The sequence below is a fragment of the Rhinolophus ferrumequinum genome, chromosome X, assembly GCF_004115265.2.
Source record: "Rhinolophus ferrumequinum isolate MPI-CBG mRhiFer1 chromosome X, mRhiFer1_v1.p, whole genome shotgun sequence".
Lineage (NCBI taxonomy): Eukaryota > Metazoa > Chordata > Mammalia > Chiroptera > Rhinolophidae > Rhinolophus > Rhinolophus ferrumequinum.
In genome coordinates this window covers 109,570,236-109,590,615 of record NC_046284.1, presented here as the reverse complement: position 1 = coordinate 109,590,615, position 20,380 = coordinate 109,570,236, and the positions used below count along the sequence as shown (strand labels likewise).

Below are 20,380 nucleotides of genomic sequence, written 5' to 3'. Positions count from 1 at the left end.
AAGGGTGCCGTTCTCTAAAAGCATGGCCAGGAAACTGGCCAGAACCATTTGGAAAATGTTTCTCTTCAACTTTTGTACTCAGCATACCTCTCAGATCTCAAATTCAGATGTGAGAAATCGGCATTTTCGTTAGTCAGTCTCATCACCGACTGAGCTCCCACCTCACCTTTTAGTGGAAAATGGAACCAGTCTAGGCACTTCCTTACCTCCTGATTGCACCATTTATCAGCCTTCTCCTAGGGTACTGGGAGACTCTCCAATCTTCAGTTGTCTGTATCTAAAAAGAAATCTGCTACCCCAGCCCATGTGGCTCCTTCAAGTGTGCTTCTCTACTGCTGGGGTCTGGGCCTCTCACTTCCTCTCCGATTCTGTCCCTTTCTAGGGACATTGACTGGTCAATGCTCAGGAGAAACTTTGACTTCTTTGGCTGCCCAGGAGATCCACTTTTTGCTCTGGGAGAAGTCTCTCTTACCCCCAAACTCTTCTCCCTCAATGTACTGAGACTTCCCTTTCTGTGTGGTGAGATGGCACAGGATTTGCCAGAGGCTTCAATGGGAGAAAGGAAATAACAAAAATACAGGAAACAACAGAAGTTCATGCCCCCAAACATATCTTGTTACATGTGTTTGGGTTTATTTTATGTAAGGAGATAACGAGAATAAAGGTTTCAGGGACAGTAAAAGACTTGAATATATGTGATCCTGAAAGAGTGTTTGAAAGGCCAGGCTTGTCTTGGTATGTGTTACTGAAACAGTGACATAAAGTCATCCTCGCTCAGTGGCCTGCATCTGTGTGACCCTTACCAAATCCCTAAGGATGACAAGGAGAGACTCTCTTGGAAATGAAGTTTCTCTGATTTCTTTGTCTTTCCTTTTCCTACATCATAATTAGTCAGATGTTTCTTTTTGTATTAATTACTTTGTTTCCTAACCTGAGATTTACTGCAGTTGGAGGAAAAAAATCGTATTTCAGTTTAATGTATCAGATTTCCTAAACACGTATTTTCTACTTGGAATATTCAGATACAAGGATTAAAAAACCTCAAATAACACAGTGTCCTAATGTTGGCCTCTTGAGAAAGTCTTTTGCCTTAAGAGTTTGTATGTTTCTAATGAAGTTTAGTTGACCTTATTCAATCCATTTGGTGTATTTAAAATGTTCCCTAGAAACCCATAACAATCTGAAGGCTTAAAAAAGGTCCGGTAACTTCACTTGAATCATCGAAACTTTTATACTAAGTGGATTTAACTTCATCTCATCAGAGAGAAGCTTTGGCTTTCTTAATATTGTCTACACAATTTCCTTTCCTACACAAAGATTGTTCAAGTGGTCCAAATCTAATTGAAAGCCAAAGCATCTTAATCACAATATTGTGGTGTTTTGTGATCCTGGCTTACTTAATTTTTGGAAGAAGTGGTGGTAGATTGGGAATTGTAGCAGGATAAAGCCAGGCTGGCTTGCGACTTGGTTGTTTTGGGCCAATTAGAGAAGAAAACTGAACACAATAATTTGAGGATTTTAGTAATACACAGACAAAATGGATGTTATGAAAACATCTTTTTTTTTTTTACTTTTGAAATGAGCAATATTTTTCCTTGAAATATTTCATAACATCACTAACTTTTAACTTGGCCTTTGTGGAATTTGTTGCATATGAAGGGGATTTACATGGAAAGCAATGATCCTATACACCTTTCATGTATTAAAAAGAAAATATTTGAGATTATAGTAAGATGAAGAAGAAACTAGAGGAGATAGATCAAAACAATCTAACATTGTATAAACTAACGATACGGGAATGTAGGATCCAGTTTTTATTCAAATGCTACTAATTTTTTATTTGTTAATTTAGATTTTGTATCCTGCTAGTTTGACTTAACTTTTTAAAAATATGTGAATCACGTTTATTAGACAATGTGCTGTTGGCATCCATTTTTTTCAGTCTTTAGGCAGCTATTTGATACTCAAGAAAGAATGACCATAGACTTAGAGAAAGTTTTGGAACTTCAAAAAAATATTTTTAAATTTACATGCAGTTAAAATCAGTTTTGTGCTGCATGTGCCTATAAGTTTTGACAAGTTCAGAGAGTCATGTAATCACCACCATAATCAAGAAACAGAATAGTTCCATCACCCCCCCAAATTACCTTGTGTTGCCCTTTTTTAGCCAGGCACTTTCCCCATCCATAAACCCTGTTCTCTGTCCCTGTAGTTTTATCTTTTTCAGGATGTGATTAAAATTTGCCCATGTTGTTGTATGTATCAGTAGTTCATTTCTTTTTATGGCTGAGTAGTATTCTGTTGTGTATCACAGTTTGTTTATCCATTTACCACTTGAAGAACATTTGGGTTGTGTCCAGTTTTTGGTGATTATGAATAAAGTTACATGCAGGTTTTCATGTGGGAATAAATTTTCATTTCTCTTGGGTAAATACCTAGGCATGGGATTGCTGGGTCATATGGAAGTGTATGTTTAACTCTGTAAGAAACTGTCAAACTGGTTTCCAAGGTGGCTCTGCCATTTTGCATTTCCACCAGCAATGTATGAGTGGTCCAGTTTCTTCGAATCCTCACTAGCACTTGGTGTTACTGTTTTTTTGTTTTTTGTCATTCTAATAGATGTGTAGTTGTGTTTTATTGTAAATTTAATTTATATTTAATGACCAGTGATGTTAAACGTCTTTTCATGTGCTTATTTTCTATCTGTATCTCTTCTTTGGTGAAGCATCTGTTCAGATCTTTTACCACTTTTAAATTGGGTTTTCTTATTGTTGAGTTTTGAGGGCTTTTTAGATATTCTGGATAAAAGCCCTTTGTCATATATGTGATTTTCAAATATTTCTGCCTGTCTGTAACTTATGTTTTCATTCTCTTAACAGTGTCTTTCACAGAGCAAAAGTTTTTAATGTTGATGAACTCCAATTTCTTTTTTCTTTTATGGATTGTGATTTTGGTGTCATTTCTAAGAACTCTTTGTCTAACCTCAGGACACAAGATTTTCCCTTACTGAAAATTAATAAATTTAAGTCAATAAATTATACTACACTTTTCCATAGTAATAATTCTAGTTATTTTGCTGCCTATTATTTGTATTTTTATCATCTACCCTAAGCTTTCAAGAGAGGATTCTAAAATTTGCTAAGATTTCCCCAAACAAAATTATTATGAGACTCCTTTCAAGTAAATCAATGCAACACAGTATTTTAGGGGTGGGGAGGTAGAAAATCAGACTAATTAACTCCATCCAAGTTAACATTTTGAAAAATACTGCAATGAAAGGAATACTAGATCTGGCGACAGGAAACAGTGATCTCATGACTCTTGTTAACATGGTACATACGAATTTACAGTGCAAGCAGAATGCTTTGTGTTTTTGTTTCAACAGCTGGACCAAGCAACTCTCTCTCTGGCCGTGAGGGAAGACTACCTTGATAATAGCACAGAAGCCAAGTCTGTAAGTTTTACTCATATTCAACTCTGGGCCTTATCAGGCTGTTGTTGGGTTCGTATGTTATTCTAAAATTCCTAACTCTTTACTGGAAATGAGCAGTGTGGCTGTTTGATGACCATATTCCCAATGCAGGAAGCAAAGGCCTTTTATTCAGGCAGATAAGTGGCATTCCCTGTGTTCTGAAAGTCTGGGCATCAAGGCTGTACACGTCCATGTGCTCAGTGCCCTTGTGCTCCAGCTAGGGATACAGCACACCCAAATGATGAAGTAACCAAGAAATGAGCTTGCAGCCATTCCTCAGAAGTGCAGAGAGCTCACTAGACATTACAGAAGTAACATGTGGGGAGGGGTACCCAGTTGACCAATGGTTCTCAGTTTGTACTGCTTAAGAACCACCTGGGAAGCTTCTTTAAATGTTGATTCTTGGGCCACAGCCCTGAGCGTCTGATTTTGTAGACTTGAAGTGGGGCCCAAGAATCTGTTTTTTAACAGGTGCACCAGGTTAATGTAAGATTAATGAGAACCAGGTGGGATCAATCAGGTTACACTCCTTGGGTTGACTTGGAAATCTAGGTTTTTGGTTATTGGATTAGAGCTGGTTCATTCCCGACACTTTCAATTAATTTTGGAAACTTCGTTGAACTTCCAAGGAGCCTTAGACCCAGGGTCCCTTTGACCAGGGAGCAGTCTGGTTTCTGGTCCAGCCTGGGAATGCAGGAACTTTGACTGGGAAGTGTTGGCTCACAATGGAAGCCCCTGCTCCTTTGCTTATACTAAACCCTATATCTAGAAGGTTCTGGAGGGCAGTAAACTAGCCAAGATTCTAGGCAACCTTCTGGCTGAGGACACTCATCAAAGAAGGTTGGCGAGTTCTCCTTAAAAGTGGATGGAATGAACTTTTGTCAATCTGGGGGCACCTCTGTTTCTGTTGGTGTCACCACCCTATCAGCAACCAGGCTTGAAATCTTTTCCCCGCTATCACCAATCAGTCAAGTGCTGTGGCTTCTACCTTCAAAAGCTGTTTGCCACCTGGTCCCTCCTTTCTATTCTTCCTGCCCGAGGTCACATCCTTGGTAACTCTACTTCACTACAACAGATAGCCTTTTGTTACTTCCTCCCCTTCATTCCATTGCGTCCTTTTACCACTTGACAAATTCTCTTCTCAAAGCACAGCTTCCATCATGCTTTTGCTCATAAGCTAGGACCTAAATTCCTTGGAGGGAGTTCAAGGCCTCTTTATGACCTGATCCCAAACCACCTTTGCTGTGACGTCTAGTTATTTTCCCCCCAACAAAGGCAGACTCGTACACTTCACAGACTCTACACCTCACTGCTCCCGAGCCTGTCGCCTTCAAATGCTATCTCCCTGATTTCTCCAGGCCGGAATTCTTCTCCAGCTCTTTAGTTTTCAAGCCCTTAGGAGCTTTATTAAGGAAATTACACATGTATCTCCCTCACACACAAACTGAGAACCAGATCACGTACTGGGAACCAATCTCAAGCATAAGCATTATTTAATTTTTTTATCTGTACACCCCCCCACATGCACAGAATGACTAGTAAGACATCTTGCACATGTACTGATTGAATGAATACTTTTTGAATTGAACTGGAAGTTGCAAAACATTCTTTCTAATGAAGACTATTGGCAAAGCTTGCTTACTGATTCAACGGATATTTATTAAGGGCTTACTATATGCCCAGCACTATATAGGTTCCGAGGTCATAAACATAGTAAGAATAGCTTACAGAATTAAGGTGTATGTTAGGAAGTCTTCTTCCCACAGCATAACTATGAGATAATTTAATACCCTATATTGAATTCTTACAAGTATATCTGAAAGGAGAGGTGACCCCCAGTGAGATTCCTCAATTCCCATAAAATAGGGTTTCCCCCCTTCAATGGCATATGGAATATCATGACAATGGGTTTATGAATATTCAGGGAAGAAATTCTATATTTGCCATTTGCTTGGTTTCACTTCATCATTTCTCTCATCTCTTCCTTTTCCCTGAGGTAGAGAAGAGAACTTTGTAAAAACCATGCAAAACTGAAAAGACATAGGGCTGCGGTTGCTGGTCTTATTTTTTTAGTATGAAGGTGGGTAAATTGAGCTGGAAGAGAATAAATCACAGTTCCCACTAGTCTTCATGGATCATGCCTCCTGCTTTTAGCAACAGCTCTTTCCCATTATTTTATTAAAGCCTCTCAGTTGGAAAAAAGAGTCTGACCTTTGACTTTCTATTCTTGGCTCATCTGGAGATGTTTCATGTATCCATAAGATTGCCGGTTGCCACAAAACTAATTCTCTTGATTCTTGGTGGCTGGACATCTCTGTCTGTCATGGAAACAGTATGCAAGTAGCCATCACACTTCTTTCTCCCAAAGTGGTAGGTGGGTGGTTGGTATTACATAATGCCTGTACCATACTTCGAGTGAAATGCAAGTGAAAATTTATTTCTGCTCCCCTCTGTCCCTGAAACATACTTCCTAATAGGTGGTTGTCATGCTCGCTTGCTTCCTTATTTCTTACAGTATCGGGATGCCCTTTACAAGTTCATGGTAGATACTGCCGTGCTTTTGGGAGCTAATAGTTCCCGAGCAGAACATGACATGAAGTCGGTGCTTAGATTGGAAATTAAGATAGCCGAGGTAAGTCTTCATCTAAAATCTCTTCTTTCCCTTATTTTAAAATATATCTGGAATGAAAAAATATATAAAATAGCATTCTGTGATATTGTCCTTTGGGTCCAAGGTAGAACTAATAGCATCCCCTCTGGGAAGTAACAGGAAGAAGAACCATGACAGAAAGAAGAGCTCTTCATTTCTTCTGCCTTCCTGGTTGGCGCTCATTCAATGTCCATATGCTGCTCAGCTGTGGCCAAAGATCCTCTGACTACATTTTCCTAGACAAACTCTTGAGTGGTTCCACTAGAAGAATAGATATTTAATAAATCCTTATTGAATTGGTTTTAATGGAAGGTAATTTTTAAGCTAATCTACTCTTTACACCATTGCCCACTCAGGGTTAGTCTGACCTAAGACTGGGACTTAGGGAAGTCTGTACTCCCATACTGGACACACAGTTTGGTGTAGAAAGTGTATAGGGCATGCTGGTAAGCATTGTTAGCTGCCTTTCTGATGCTACTTTGTACCTAACCCTGTTTGTCATTCTTTTCTTGCCCCACTTTAATGAATGTCATTGTGTCATTATGTCATTTGTTTAGTGAAAGGCACCTTAAATTCTTTTAGACTAATGGAGGAAACAAAAAGATATAAGAACAAACTTGAGGGAGAATGAGAAATCTTAAATCGTTAACTTTCTTCATAGAATAGCTTTCTTTTTTCTAGAAGAACTAAGGTGTAAAATCCTTATACATCCCTAGGATGAGAAAGAACAAATATAGTGAGAGAAGCCTGTGGGGGATACCTTGTAGTGGAAAAAAACCCTTTGTCAAGAAACTCTTGCATAGGGGTTGGTAGTCTTTTATTACAAGTTGATAAAAATCCTGAAATGCACGTGAGTCCAAATGTTGCTTGGTTTTGTGTTTCGTGAGATGGTGGTGGGTGTTGAGGTGTGGAGCTGGGATGATGGATAAGGGCCAGGAGGAATTAGTCTTTCTCAGCAGCAGTGATGTACGTGTGTGCCTCTCTCCAAACTCCTACTTGCAGCGTAAAAATTTCATTCCTGCGTGCCACCTTTGAAGGCTGTGCAAAGACTGCTGCAGATGTCCTGGAGTCAAAGACTGCCTCTAAGCCATGTCTAGAGGCAAATAGGAGACCCAGAGCTGTAATTTGGACCGAAGCTCTGATACATCGGAGAAGGCCTTGCCGGGAGCCAGGGATTTAGACCAAAAAGGGAACTAAAAACGGCTGGGCTGAGGCAAGACTGGGAATTGTCAAGAGGCTAAATGAATTGACAAATCCATGGGGTGGGGGGAAGTAGCTGGCAGAGAGCTGAAAATAGCTTTGAGGCCAAAGGGCTCCAGCTTGGGGCTTCGAGCCTGAGTAGAGGGAGGAGGAGTGGACGTTCTCTGAGGCAGTGATTCTAACAGAGCCAGGAGGCTATTTGTAAGATCCATGCAGTCTCCCGTGGAGCGTGAGGAAGCACTTAGAAAAGAGGGGGCAGATGTCTGCCACTCAGCGCTCTGTGACATTGCCTTGAAAAATCCATGGTGCATGAGTTTTTGGCCAGCTAGTAATGCTTACCTCCGTCTGTTACAGCCCAGGTCGCTGGGGACGTTCGAAATTAATTAGACACATAGTCCTAGGGAAACTTCTGAAGCTTCCCTGGGGAGGCAGGACAGCCTAGCTGAGCACAAACAAGTCACTAAATCCAGCCATGAAAGTGTGCATTTAACTAGTCCCAGCTAGAGAGAGATGTGCACAAAGGGAGGTCTTGTTGATGGAGTGGCCCTCGTGATTGGAGCCAAGTGGAGTTTAATGAAAAGGCTTGACAGAGGAAATGAATCGAGGCAAAGTCTCGAACACTTCAAACCCTAGGGGTGGTGGTGGTGGATGAGATGCAAGGGTAGGAGAGTCCTGTGGGAGATGGCAAGTTTAGTGCAAAGGAATCAGATGATGGAGGGCCTTAAGGCAAAATTATGATGTGGTTCAGGGGTGGAGATGGAGAGCTACTTCCTGTCCATGAAAGTTATTAAGATGGTCCATGAGGAAGATGATCATTGCTGCTCTTAGATTAAACATGCAGAGGCTAGAAGCTTCAGTTTGCTTTGGTGTTGGCAAAATGGCCAAAAGCATGCATGTTGGGAATGGAAAGAGTGAAGAGTCAGGGCTGGAGACACAGACTTGGAAATATGTGTCTGGAGGGTGACTGGACTCCTACCAGTGAAACCAGTGGGAAGAGGGGCAGTGAAGGAATGAGCTGTGGGCAGAATGCTCACAGGTGGCAGTGGTGTCCAGATAGTCTAGTGCTCTTCAGTGAAAATGTGACCCTGGGGATTAAGGGTGGACTGTGGTTCATGCAACACTGCGGTCATTGTCTGGACAGCACAGGTGAAGATGGGATGTTTGCTTCAATTGACCAACCTCAGTTTGGCTGTCAAAACTGGGTCAGTAATAGATTTTGCCCACCCACTTTATAGGTGTGGAAGGGATTCCGCGTAGTTATTTTTGTACTGAGGACAATGTTTCACACTGACTAGGACAGGAAGATTTCTTTTTATTTTCTTGATCTTGCTTATAGTGATGTCTTTTTTTTCCTCTCCCAAGTTCGGCACCACACCCAAATCTTAGAAAGCTATGATACTGTGCAGATGTTTGGGCACATGTAGAAAGTAGTCATGGAGTAAGAAAGGGTTCCTTCAAAAAAAATAACCAAAGTCTTTTTCCAACAGATAATGATTCCGCATGAAAACCGAACCAGTGAGGCCATGTACAACAAAATGAACATTTCCCAGCTGAGTGCTATGATTCCCCAGGTCGGTGACAATGATCCAGGACATTTGATCTTAACTGGTCATTTTCCACGTGACTATTTTGTCTGTGTGTAAAGTTTTGCCTTGTAAAACCTACTGTCAGTCTTTTTGGTTATCTTCTTCTTTGTCCATCATCACATAAAATGTCCCTGATGCACAGACGTGCATCAGATGCTTTATGCTACAGGGGACAGAAAACCTTTCCAAGATGGTTTAAAAACTTACAGCCCATTTCTTACATGGCAAAAGTCTAGACATTGGTGGCTATTGGTGTTGGTTTAGCTGTTTAACAGTGTTGTCAAAGACCAAAGTTCTTTCTTTCCATTCTACTTTAGTGTATTGGCTTTTCGACTTCATGTTCGATGACTCAAGGTTGCAAAGTGGCTATAAGTCTGTATATCACATCTGCCATCAGGGCAGGAAGAAGGGGGAAGGGCCAGTGGTGGCCATGTCTAACTCTTTTACCAGGAAAACCCAAAACCTGTCTAGAATATCCCCAGATATATTCCCTTTCTTTTTCTTTCCTTTCTTTCTTTCTTTCTTTCTTTCCTTTCTTTCTTTCTTTCTTTCTTTCTTTCTTTCTTTCTTTCTTTCTTTCTTTCTTTCTTTCTTTCTTTCTTTCTTTCTTTCTTTCTATTTATTTATTTTTTAAAAAAATTTATTGGGGAATATTGGGGAACGGCATGTTTCTCCAGGGCCCATCAGCTCTAAGTCGTTGTCCTTCAATCCAGTTGTGGAGGGCGCAGCTCAGGTCCAAGCCCAGTTGCCGTTTTCAGTCTTTAGTTGCAGGGGGCGCAGCCCACCATCCCATGTGGGAATTGAACCGGCAACCTTGTTGAGAGCTCACGCTCTAACCAACTGGGCCATTCGGCTGCCCCTCCCTTTATTTCTTATTGAGTAGAATTGGGGCACATAGCCATCCCTACTTACAGGGAAGGCTGGCCCAGTGAGTAAGTAGTTTTCCATTTCAATAATGGAGGCAGGCAAGGGAACAAAAAAAAAAAAAGGGAAAAGAAAAGAAAAGTTGGAAATGACCTTTGGGGTAGCCAGTTAAAAACACCAAGATAGTGATGCTTTGAAGAGGGGACACAGTTCCTTTTCGTTGCTGCTTGTTTCCCCTGTGTAAGAAAGGCTGTGCCAGAGGGAAGACCAGTGATGCATTTGAGCATCTGTCTGTGTAGACATGGGAGTGAATAAGTATGGGAGCTGGGGAGAGTGGGGGCTGGGCAAGGGGGCTGGGGGCAAGGGCAGGAGAGTGCAAAAGAGAAGGAGGGAAGGGAAGGAGAGCATGGAATGGAGGGGAGGGTATGGGAGAGAGAGAGGGAATGAAGGAGGGGAGAGTTGAGGAGGGAGGGAGAGTGCTGGAGGGGCCAGGGGACTGAGTGTACATATTACTGGGTGAGTGTGTATGTGTTGTCCATACGCAGATGGTACAGAACACGTGCTCCATTTATGACTAAGGCAGTAGGTCTGGGTGGCAGTGATCAGGCATTTATTTCCTAGATTTGAGCAGTTGCAGCTTTAATTATTTTGTCTGAAATTGCAAGCAATGGATTATGTTCAACCGACTCTACATATTTGCTTTTCTCCTTGCTTGCTGTCCAGCAAGAGGTTCTCTCACTGTTTTTCTCTCTTTCTCCTCAGTTTGACTGGCTGGGCTACATCAAGAAGGTCATTGATGCCAGGCTGTATCCTGACCTGAAAGACATTGGCCCCTCAGAGAACGTGGTGGTCCGCGTCCCGCAGTACTTTAAGGATCTGTTTAGGATATTAGGCTCTGAGAGGAAGAAGTAAGAGCTTTCTTGTGTATTTTCCTGTGACTTTTGTTTTCTTTCTCCTCTTAAATTATAAGGCCTTCCCTCTCGTGTCCTTTGAAAACTCTTTTTAATGAAAGTTTCATCAAAAGAGTCTTGGGGAAAATCATGGTGCCTTTTGTGACAAAGTGGCCCAAACCATCGTCTGCTGTAATGACTTACTGCAATGACAGCAAATACACAATATTTTTGCTCCTTATTTCTGGTCTGTCTCCATACTTTTTTCTCTGAAAACCTAAATTGTTTATTAGTTTGGGGAACTAGTTATATAATGATGTTATTTTTCTGAGACTTCTATATGAACATCTTTTTTTTCCAGTTCATTCTTGGTCTTTTGCTGCTTTTTCACCCTGGTTTCTTTTTAGCCAATAAGTCACTTTGTGGCAATAAACTGAAGTACCTATATTGAAAAGACATAAGATCACTCTGAGAGCTGTAGAAAAATTGCACTGATGAAACAACTGTCAGCTTTTTCTTTGAAAGAATGTTTTAGAATTTGTTGTTTTGCTACTTTAGCACTGCAAAACCAAGGAAATCCTAAAAATGCCCAGGAAAGAGAATTCTACCTCTTCATGAAGCAGTTCAGATTTGAGTACTGAAAATGAAGCAGGAAAAGGTCAACTAGTTTCCGAAGACAATTACTAGGCTAATTGCTGGGCCATGATTAAAATTTATATTTTCTTATTTGGACTTAGACAAGGCTATGATGCCAGGAGTTATGTTTAAAAAAAAAATGCACCTGCAAAAGTCCTAGGAATAAAACTTAACAATCCCCACCTACAGAAACACTTGGACACCTTTGAAGAGCTGTTGTTCTTTTTAAGATGGTATCTTCTTATGGCAAAAGCAATATGTGTTCAGTGAGTAAAGCATACAGAGCAGTAGAGATACAGAAAAGGGAGAGAAGAAACAACAAATTCACTTAAAATTCTACCAGAAATAAGCAGTGACTCTTTGTAAATTCTCTTAAATGAAAAATTGAATCTAGAGGTAGATAAGTGTATGTGTGGGGTAGAGCCTTGCTATTCAAACTGTGCTCCATGGACCAGTAATGCCAGCAGTATCACCTCGGCCTGTGGTAAAAATACAGATTCCAAGGCCCCTCCTCCATAGAGGCTGATACAGTAGACCTGGGGTGAGGCCCGGGAATCTGTATTTTAACAAGCACTCCAGGAGAGTCTTATGCTTAGTTTTTTTTAGAGGGACTCACTGCATTAGAAGACTTATTCAAATGTGCTTCCTAGCTCTGAAATACTGTAAAATATGACCCAAATAATTTTCTACTCCTATGTCATTGAGTTACTGGGCACATTTTAAATTTTGGTGGTAATTTCTGTTGAAAGGTGGAGTTTGCCATGGTATATATGTATTCTTCAGACCTAGTGAGCTGGTTTCTTCTAGTGTCTGTGTGACTTTCAGTTGTAAATTAGTAGGTGCTTTAAGAAATTGTACTAATCTTATTTCCAAAAACCTAACTTACAACCAGGCGATAGATTGGGTCTTGGTTTACTGTATTAGAAAAATCATCTCTGTGATGATGATTATACTTTAGAAGTGCAGGACCTGTCATAACAAAAGAGACCAAGGAAGGCCATGAGTAAAAGGGGATTTTAATCTGTTTCTTCTCAAAATGATAGCTTGGACAGATGTAAACATAGTGAACAACAGTGGAAGAAAATATAGCTAGAAAAATTACCTGCAGACATTCTGAATCTTCACTTTTAAATAAAGACAAAAATCATCTCTTTCACATACTGTGTTTCCCTGAAAATAAGACCTAACTGGAAAATAAGCCCTAGCATGATTTTTCAGGATGACATCCCCTGAACATAAGCCCTAATGCGTCTTTTGGAGCAAAAATTAACATAAGACCCGGTCTTATTTTCAGGGAAACACGGTAGTTTATTCCTCAACAACCAGTTCATCAAAAACAACTTCTATTCTGTATATTCTTTTGAGATTTCAAGACACTGCAACTTGAGAAGATTGATAATACTTTATTTGCATATCACAGTGTTGTTTATCCTCACTTGTGTTGCATTACAAGGGCAGTCAAGGAAATGTACCCTTGGGTCCCCAGAGTTACCATGTTAAATGAAGACATGCCAGTCACTGTAATAAGCACCTCTAAACTCTCATTGGTTTGCACAATCAAAATTATATTTTCGGTCCAACATGGATGTACCTGTAAGGTGGTTTCCCTCCAAGTAGTGACTCAAGAACCCAGGCTCCTCCTACCTTGTGGCTCTGCCCTTCTCTGGGGGGAGTGGGTCTTACGAATCCTCTCTATTCAGCTGGCAGATGGGGAAAGAGAGAGAGTAGAGGATCACGTGGGAGGTTTTTTGTAGGAAGGCCTAGAAGTGGTGTACGTCGCTTCTACCCATATTCTATTGGCCAGAACGCCGTCATATTTAACTGGAAGAGAAGCTGGGAAGTATAGTCAAGCTGTGTGCCCGTGAGCTAAATATCAAATAAATTATTCTTGAAGTGACCTTTTCTTGTTTTTTTCATGCCCCCACCCCCATGACACAGTGAGCACCTGATGGTGGGCATTCTTGCACAGTACATCCTCACTTAACATCATCGATAGATTCTGCGACTTTAAGCGAAACATGTGTAATGAAACCGGTTTTACCACAGGCCAATTGATACCATCAAGATTTAAGTTTCTACAGTATGTCATCAACCTTATAATGAAACGACGACGTTATTTGAGAACCTGCTATAACAGATTTTGTAACTTGAAGGCCTAGCGTGGTACTTCTCATAGTAGATACTTCCTAAACATTTCTAGACATTAACCAGATTCCCCAGTCACCACTATCCACGAGGTGATATATATATAAGCAGAGCCCCAAAGGATAAAGAGGAGTTTTCCAGGTAAGGGAGAGTGGGAAAAGGGAACGTTGCACGTGTTGGTTGATGGGACTTGCACGTTGCCTTTGAAACAGGAGCCTGGAGAGCTGGGAAGGCTTTGAGGGGCTGATTCAGGCTCAGGAGGTGTAGAGGAAAGGCTTCAGATGATTGTTAACGAGATCCTCTCACCTCTCCCCCAGAGGCACCTTTCAAGAAATAGTCAGCCAATCCTTCTCAAGTTGGGTGTCTCTGCTGTGCTTCTGTTCTGAGAATCTGTCTATGAAAATCACACAGGGGTCATGTTGATGTTAACCACTATTATGGCTAAGTTATCTTTGATCCGTAAAATAACTACATGTTCCCATTTTACAGATGAAGAAGCTGAAGTGACTTGCCCAAGGATACACCTCTAAGGGGAGGCAGAGCTGAGATTCTAAACTGGGTCACCCTCATTTCTATGTCTTGTCTCTTTCCCTGTATGGAAAAGAGACAGTTCAGACACTTCCCTGTTAGTTTTGGAGACAGACAATTCTCCTGTAATTTTGAGGGTTACAAAACCATCCTAGGTTGGTATTAGCTGCTTATTTCTTGACTGCTGCTTCCCCCTTGTATCATGCCTGCCAGCCTGGTGGGATTAGGCCTCTCTTTCTAACTGAGTGGCTGGGGGGGGGGCAGTCACACTAACTTCTGGCAGGTAGCACGTGGCACAAAACTAGAGCCATGAGATCCCTCAGAGGTGGTGCCAGAGACTGTGCTGGCCCTTGTGGTTCAAGGGAGTAGGTGGCCAGGGTCGGGCCATTTGGGGGCATGAGCTGCAGGCTGCCTATGGGGAAAGGAGCTGGTGTTCAAGGTTGAAACGAGGTGTGAGGATGCAGTGATGTGCTGGGTTCCTCAAGTTAGGCGCATGTCTTCCCAGCTTTATGGTGAACAATCTCACACGGACAGTTTGAAACCAACTGTGGTGGGAGTATTTACACCATGGAAATCAGCAGATGCTACAAATCAAGTTTTTCTTTTTCTTGGCAAACCAGTTGTCTGGCACATCACTGAGTGAGGGGTACTGCAGACTTCTGTTCCTTTCTGCCCCTTCAGCTCCACCCCCCTCCTGACTTGAGGCTGTCTCATACATCATTGGATTTGGTGTGAGGAGCGAGAATGGGAGGGGGAGGCTGAGGAAGGATCTTAGGATCTTCCTGGCAAGGCCTAGTCTCATGCAGCTCATCTATGTCAGAACTGGTTTGAGTTTTGTTTGTTTGTTTGTTTTAGCAGGCTGGCCTAAAGTAAAGCCTTGGAGATTTTACCAAGCCTCTGTGGTCTTTCCTGTCTTCAGTTTTATTTTCATATAAAGCAAGCACAATGTACGTTCAAGTGAGGTGATTCTTGTTGGACAGGTGTTGCTAGAGGCTTACCTCGTAATGTGCTCTTATGTAGACTTCTTACAGGACTCAGCAATGCTGAGGGTCATCTAGGACCTCGCTGTTCAAAGTACCGTGTTTCCCCGAAAAGAAGACCTAGCCGGACCATAGTTCTAATGCGTCTTCTAAGACCATAGTTCTAAGACCTAGTTCTAATGCGTCTCTTGGAGCAAACATGAATGTAAGACCGGGTCTTATGTAATTATAGTAAAATAAGACCGGGTCTTATATTCATGTTTGCTCCAAAAGATGCATTAGAGCTGATGGTCCGGCTAGGTCTTCTTTTCGGGGAAACACGGTATGGCCCACCCAGAGCAGTATGGGCCTTCCTTGCCTGAGAGCTTGTTAGGAATGCAGACTCTCAGGCTCCGCCCCAGACCTACTGAATCAGAATCTGCAGTGTAAGAAGATCCCCTGGGGATTCATATACACGGTACAGTGTAAGAAGCACTGATCTGGGATTTAGAAAGTCCCAGTTTAGCTATGTGCGCAGAAAGATGAGGAGATGGAGTTTTTCTAAACCAGTGGTTCTTAAACCTGACAAGCATCAGAATCCCTGGAGAGCTTGTTAAAACTAGCTGCTGGGCCCCACCCCCAGAGCTTCTGAATCAGCAGGTCTGGGGCAGGTGCACGAATTTTCTAACAAGTTCTCAGATGATGCTGATGTTGCTGCTCTGGCGACTGCTTTGGAAAGCCCTGCCTTAGGCAAACCTTTGGGCAGCCTCGAAAACTTAGGAAGATCACTTCGGCTTTGAGAACCTTGGAAAAGAACCTGTTTAGCTCACCAGCGGTTGTAAGACTGAGAGGAGCAAATGCAAGTGCTGGAATCTGAAGGCCCAAATGTTAGTCCTGGATTTGACACATCCTTGGAAGTCCCTTGACCTCTGACCTTTGTTTTCTTCATCTGCAAATGGGGATAATAATAAGAACCACCCTGTAGCATCGTCATGAGGATCAAAAAAGGTACTACATGGTCTCTTAAATGGAATACGAATCTAAGCTGTCATTAATTGAGAGCAAGGGGCAGCGAAAGCTTCTTAAAATCTTTCCAGAGGCTTTCGGAAATTATTTCATGTTGCTCTCTTAGTAGTGGGATTCTTCATGAGATGCTTTGCTTTCCACTATTTATTGTCATTTGAGGAAACTACCATGCTGCTGGAAATGCTTTTTGAAAAAAAAAAGACATTGCATGTTATTTTCAAGGACTGTTGCTGAGTCTGATTTTTGTTTTGCTTTTATTTGGCGTGTCTGAGCATTAGGTGGCAATGACTCAGTCATTATGGTCAGATCTGCTCCTGGAGTGGTAATGTTAGCTCTCAAAAGCTGTGTGCTCCCCGCGTTCTTTCAGTATATTTATAAGACACTGGAGCAGCTCTTCAGCGCCATTGTCTCTGGGCAAGCTTCCCCACATTCCCTCTCCCGTCTTTCCAAGGGCTTATTGTTATGCTAGCATCTTAGTAATGCCTTGCCCCTGCGGACCTCACACACTTTCTTTCACACCCACAGATTTCTGCCAAGTGCCTTTGTCAGAGTGTTTTGGGGTCTCCATGACTGGCCAGGAAATTTTTGCTGAATTACAGGCGTTAATTCATCACTGTAGCATGGGGAAAAGCACACAGGCTTAGAGTGAGACACACCTGGCTCTGGTCTAGCCTCCATCACCTATTACACCGGTTCTCCAACTTGGTTGCATGTGGGGCTGAGCTAGAGGAAACGGAAAAACAATATTTATGGTGGGTTCCACTCTAGAGGTTCTGATTTAATTAGTCTGGAGGGGCCTGGACATCTGGATCTTTAAAACTCCCCAGGTGATTTTACTAAGTTGGAGACCCACTGACTAAATGATCATGAGGAGTTACTTAATGGTTCTAGGCCTCAAGTTTCCTTGTAGGTAAAATGGGTACAATGACACCTCTCCTACAGTGGTTCTGTAGGAATTACAGATAATGCTGACATGATATGATTTCAAGGGTGCTGGCAAGACCCACATTCACAAAACCCCAGCATACTTCCCCCACAGTGCCTCTTGTACCACCATCAGGCCCCATCCTCACAATCTCCACAGTTAATCGGGCTCACCACTGTCCCCTTGAAGGAATATCTTTTGAATTCACGTAAGGATATCTGCCTCCTTCTCATCTGCACCCCTGGATCCAGTATAGCTCTCACATCCAGCAAACAGTATTTTAAAGTTGAACGACTATAGCCTGTGTGTTAGAATCAGGCTCTGCCCTCTAGATGTCCTTTACACTGGCCCATGAGTGCTGCCTGCATCTCTCTACTGTAGATGGCCTTTGGGCTTTCCTCCGAGAGGACTGACTGCTCACCCTCCCCTCCGACATATACACGTAAGCCATTCCTACGTTACTTAGCTTGTCCAAAGTTCAGGTTCCTGCTTCACAGCCCTAAGTCTTCCATCTTTTAGGCATAGCATGGCCCCGTCCCTCTCATGAAGCCTACTTATATCCCTCAGTTTGAGGTATGCGCTCCTTTCAGCGAAGTGTCTGGCATGCACTTTTGGATGCCAGGGTCTGCCAAATCATTATATATACACTTGTCTCATTTCCCCTGCTCAGCTATTAGGCTGGTGCAAAAGTAATTGCGGTTTAAAAGGTTAAAAATAATTGCAAAAACCGCAATTACTTTCGCACCAGCCTAATAAATGCTTCAGGAGGGAGATCAGGGACTCCATTTTTCTCACCTTTCCATCATCCCAGTACCTAGAACTATTCGTACGTGTCTGGGTGCTCAGGATGTGCTGATTGAGAGCAAAGAGGATCCCTTATGTACTTACTGTGTGTCCCTTCAATGAAAAAACCTGATTATATGAACAAGCCGACATCTCAAGTCCTCTGCCCCGCAGCCAGACTGTAAGTTCCCTGAATATAGGTGCTGGGTTCCTATTTCTTTACATTCCTCATGGCATCTGGAACAATACTTGGGCAACAGTAAATGCTCAGTAAGTACTTCTTGTCTTACTCAGCAGCAGGGATGTGAACTCAAAAGCTACAGGATTGACCTAAAACTGTAAGTTTATTATAGCAGCCTCAGTAGAGCATGGGCAAGGGCTAGGCTTTGCTGAGGAGAGCAGTTGTCTCCGAGGGGAAGTGCACATACCCCAGCAATATCCACTTAATCCGAGAAGAAAATTTTAGAACTTCTGTCTTTATTTTTTTATTGAAAAAATAATTAGGCTTTCTTGAGTTCTATATAGATGGCTATAGACCCTTCATTTGATCTGTATGACACACATGGGGGGGGTGAGTGTCACCCTTGGTAGTTTGTTTTCATTAGGTATATTGAAAATAATCTTATCAAATATATGGTGATGGAAGGAAAAGTGACTCTGGGTGGTGAACACAGAATGGGATTTATAGATGATGTAATACAGAATTGCACACCTGAAATCTATGTAATTTTACTAACAATTGTCACCCCAATAAATTAAAAAAAGAAAAGAAAATAGTCTTGAGTTGTTTATGTATACCTATAGATTTATAAACTTTATTATCTGGTTTAATCCTCAAAAATGGACAAAAGGCTTTAAAAATTCATGCAGAGAAACAGGAATTGAAGCTATTACTAATAAAATAAGCACAAATCAATGGCAAGAAAATGGCAGAAGTGGCCCTTATCTCAATCTAGTATGCCATCTTGGTTAGCCATATGACAAGGTAAAAACAATGGTGGTTTAACCAGAGCTGAGAAGGATATGGTCCAAAATGTTTTGAAATAATCAAGAAGACTACTTGAAATGTGGATTTACATCCACTGTCATTGTTGTATTACCCCAATCCTATGTGGATTACATGACTTGAAGAATTAACTAATGTTGTTTGAAGAATTAATAATGACTTTTGAAGATACATTTTTATTTCATTTTATCTTTTGAAATTTCTATTTCTACATTTGTTAAAACATTCCTAATATGTATAGTTCATCTCTAGATAAGTGAAAATAACTACATGTGTATTGGGTATATATGCTGAAAAATATTTTATTGCTAGGCGGCATTTCTACTGGATTAGAGCACCATGCAAATGAGAATGTGGGTTCTTTTTAAAAAAGTAACAAAAATTTAAATTATAGTCGACATACAATATTATAGTAGTTTCAGGTGTACAGTGTAGTGATTAGACATTTATATAACTTACAAACTCATCACCCCGATACATGTAGCACGAGTGTGAGGTTTTCTTGATGGGCCAGTTACCATCATGTCACACTGCTCTCATATGACTGGCTGACCCAAAAGCCATTTCAGGAATGTGTTATTGGTCACCATGGTAATGGCACAGCTGGGAGGAGATGGGTCATTAAAAATTCATCATCACTGTTGAGTTAGAAATTAACTCAGATCACACATCCTTCTGAGGTCAAGGCATCTCTTGCTTATAGAAAAAGGCAACACTTAACAAAGCCTAATGGATTTTTAAAAATATGTTATATGGGCATTATATGAGTCTATGGGGTTGTTTATGTTTGGAAGTGAACAACAGCAACAAAAATATGGAATTAACTCTTTGTCAAGTATTTTCTTATTTATATTAACTTCACAATAACCCTATAAGGTAGGGGTCATCCCCATTGTATGACAACGAAAGGTGAAATCAAGAAAGCTTAAGTAACTTGCCCAAGTTCACATGTCTAGTAAATATAGAACCAGGGTGCAAATCTAGATAATTGATATTAGCCGATACATTCCCGTTTGTTTCCAAAGATAAGAATTCATATGGAGTTATTTTATCAAATCACCTAATAATTCAAAGGTATCCACAATTTCTAGACATGAAGGCTGGGCAATAGTGGACTCCATGCTCTGAGAGGAAAAGCAAAATGTTCTCAATGAGGCCTGGAGCTGGAATCTTCATCTATCTGTAGTAGGTGGTAAAAAGCAAGCCCACCTACTTGGTTAAGCTTATTGACATTGTATCATCTTACGTCATTTCTCAAGTGAAAGTTCTGCAGTTTTGTATGAGCAAGAGGACCCTACGTGGAGTATTGCCAACTGTTTTCCCTAAGGTGTTCTGCATAGCATCAGATATCAACCTAAATACAGTAAATGTGTGTTTCTCTCTGTTAACAGGACCATTGCCAACTATTTGGTGTGGAGGATGGTTTATTCCAGAATTCCAAACCTTAGCAGGCGCTTTCAATATAGGTGGCTGGAATTTTCAAGGGTAAGTTTTAAGAAGATTGCAATGTTACTTAACTAGATAACTTTACATGCTGTAACAACCCATATATTAGTTAATCCAACAAAAAAATCATCTTTAGGGGTTGGACAGAGGGAGTTTTGCAGCCCAAGCTCTACTTTTTTTTTTTTGCTTTATTTCTTTTTATTGAGGTAAACCTTACATACAGTAAAGTACACTCAAGCCCTACTTTGATGGGGCTATATAAAG

At 41.3% G+C, this 20,380-nt stretch overlaps 1 protein-coding gene across 1 annotated transcript in view; it reads left to right on the top strand.

Moving 5' to 3' along the window:
• Positions 1-20,380, top strand: part of PHEX (phosphate regulating endopeptidase X-linked) — a 196,210-nt gene that overhangs the window by 47,391 nt on the left and 128,439 nt on the right. Inside the window, exons 6-10 of the mRNA XM_033118058.1 lie at positions 3,386-3,454; positions 5,988-6,104; positions 8,810-8,893; positions 10,535-10,680; positions 20,062-20,155. Of these exons, the coding sequence (XP_032973949.1) occupies positions 3,386-3,454; positions 5,988-6,104; positions 8,810-8,893; positions 10,535-10,680; positions 20,062-20,155 (510 nt within the window). The remainder of the gene's footprint in view (positions 1-3,385; positions 3,455-5,987; positions 6,105-8,809; positions 8,894-10,534; positions 10,681-20,061; positions 20,156-20,380) is intronic.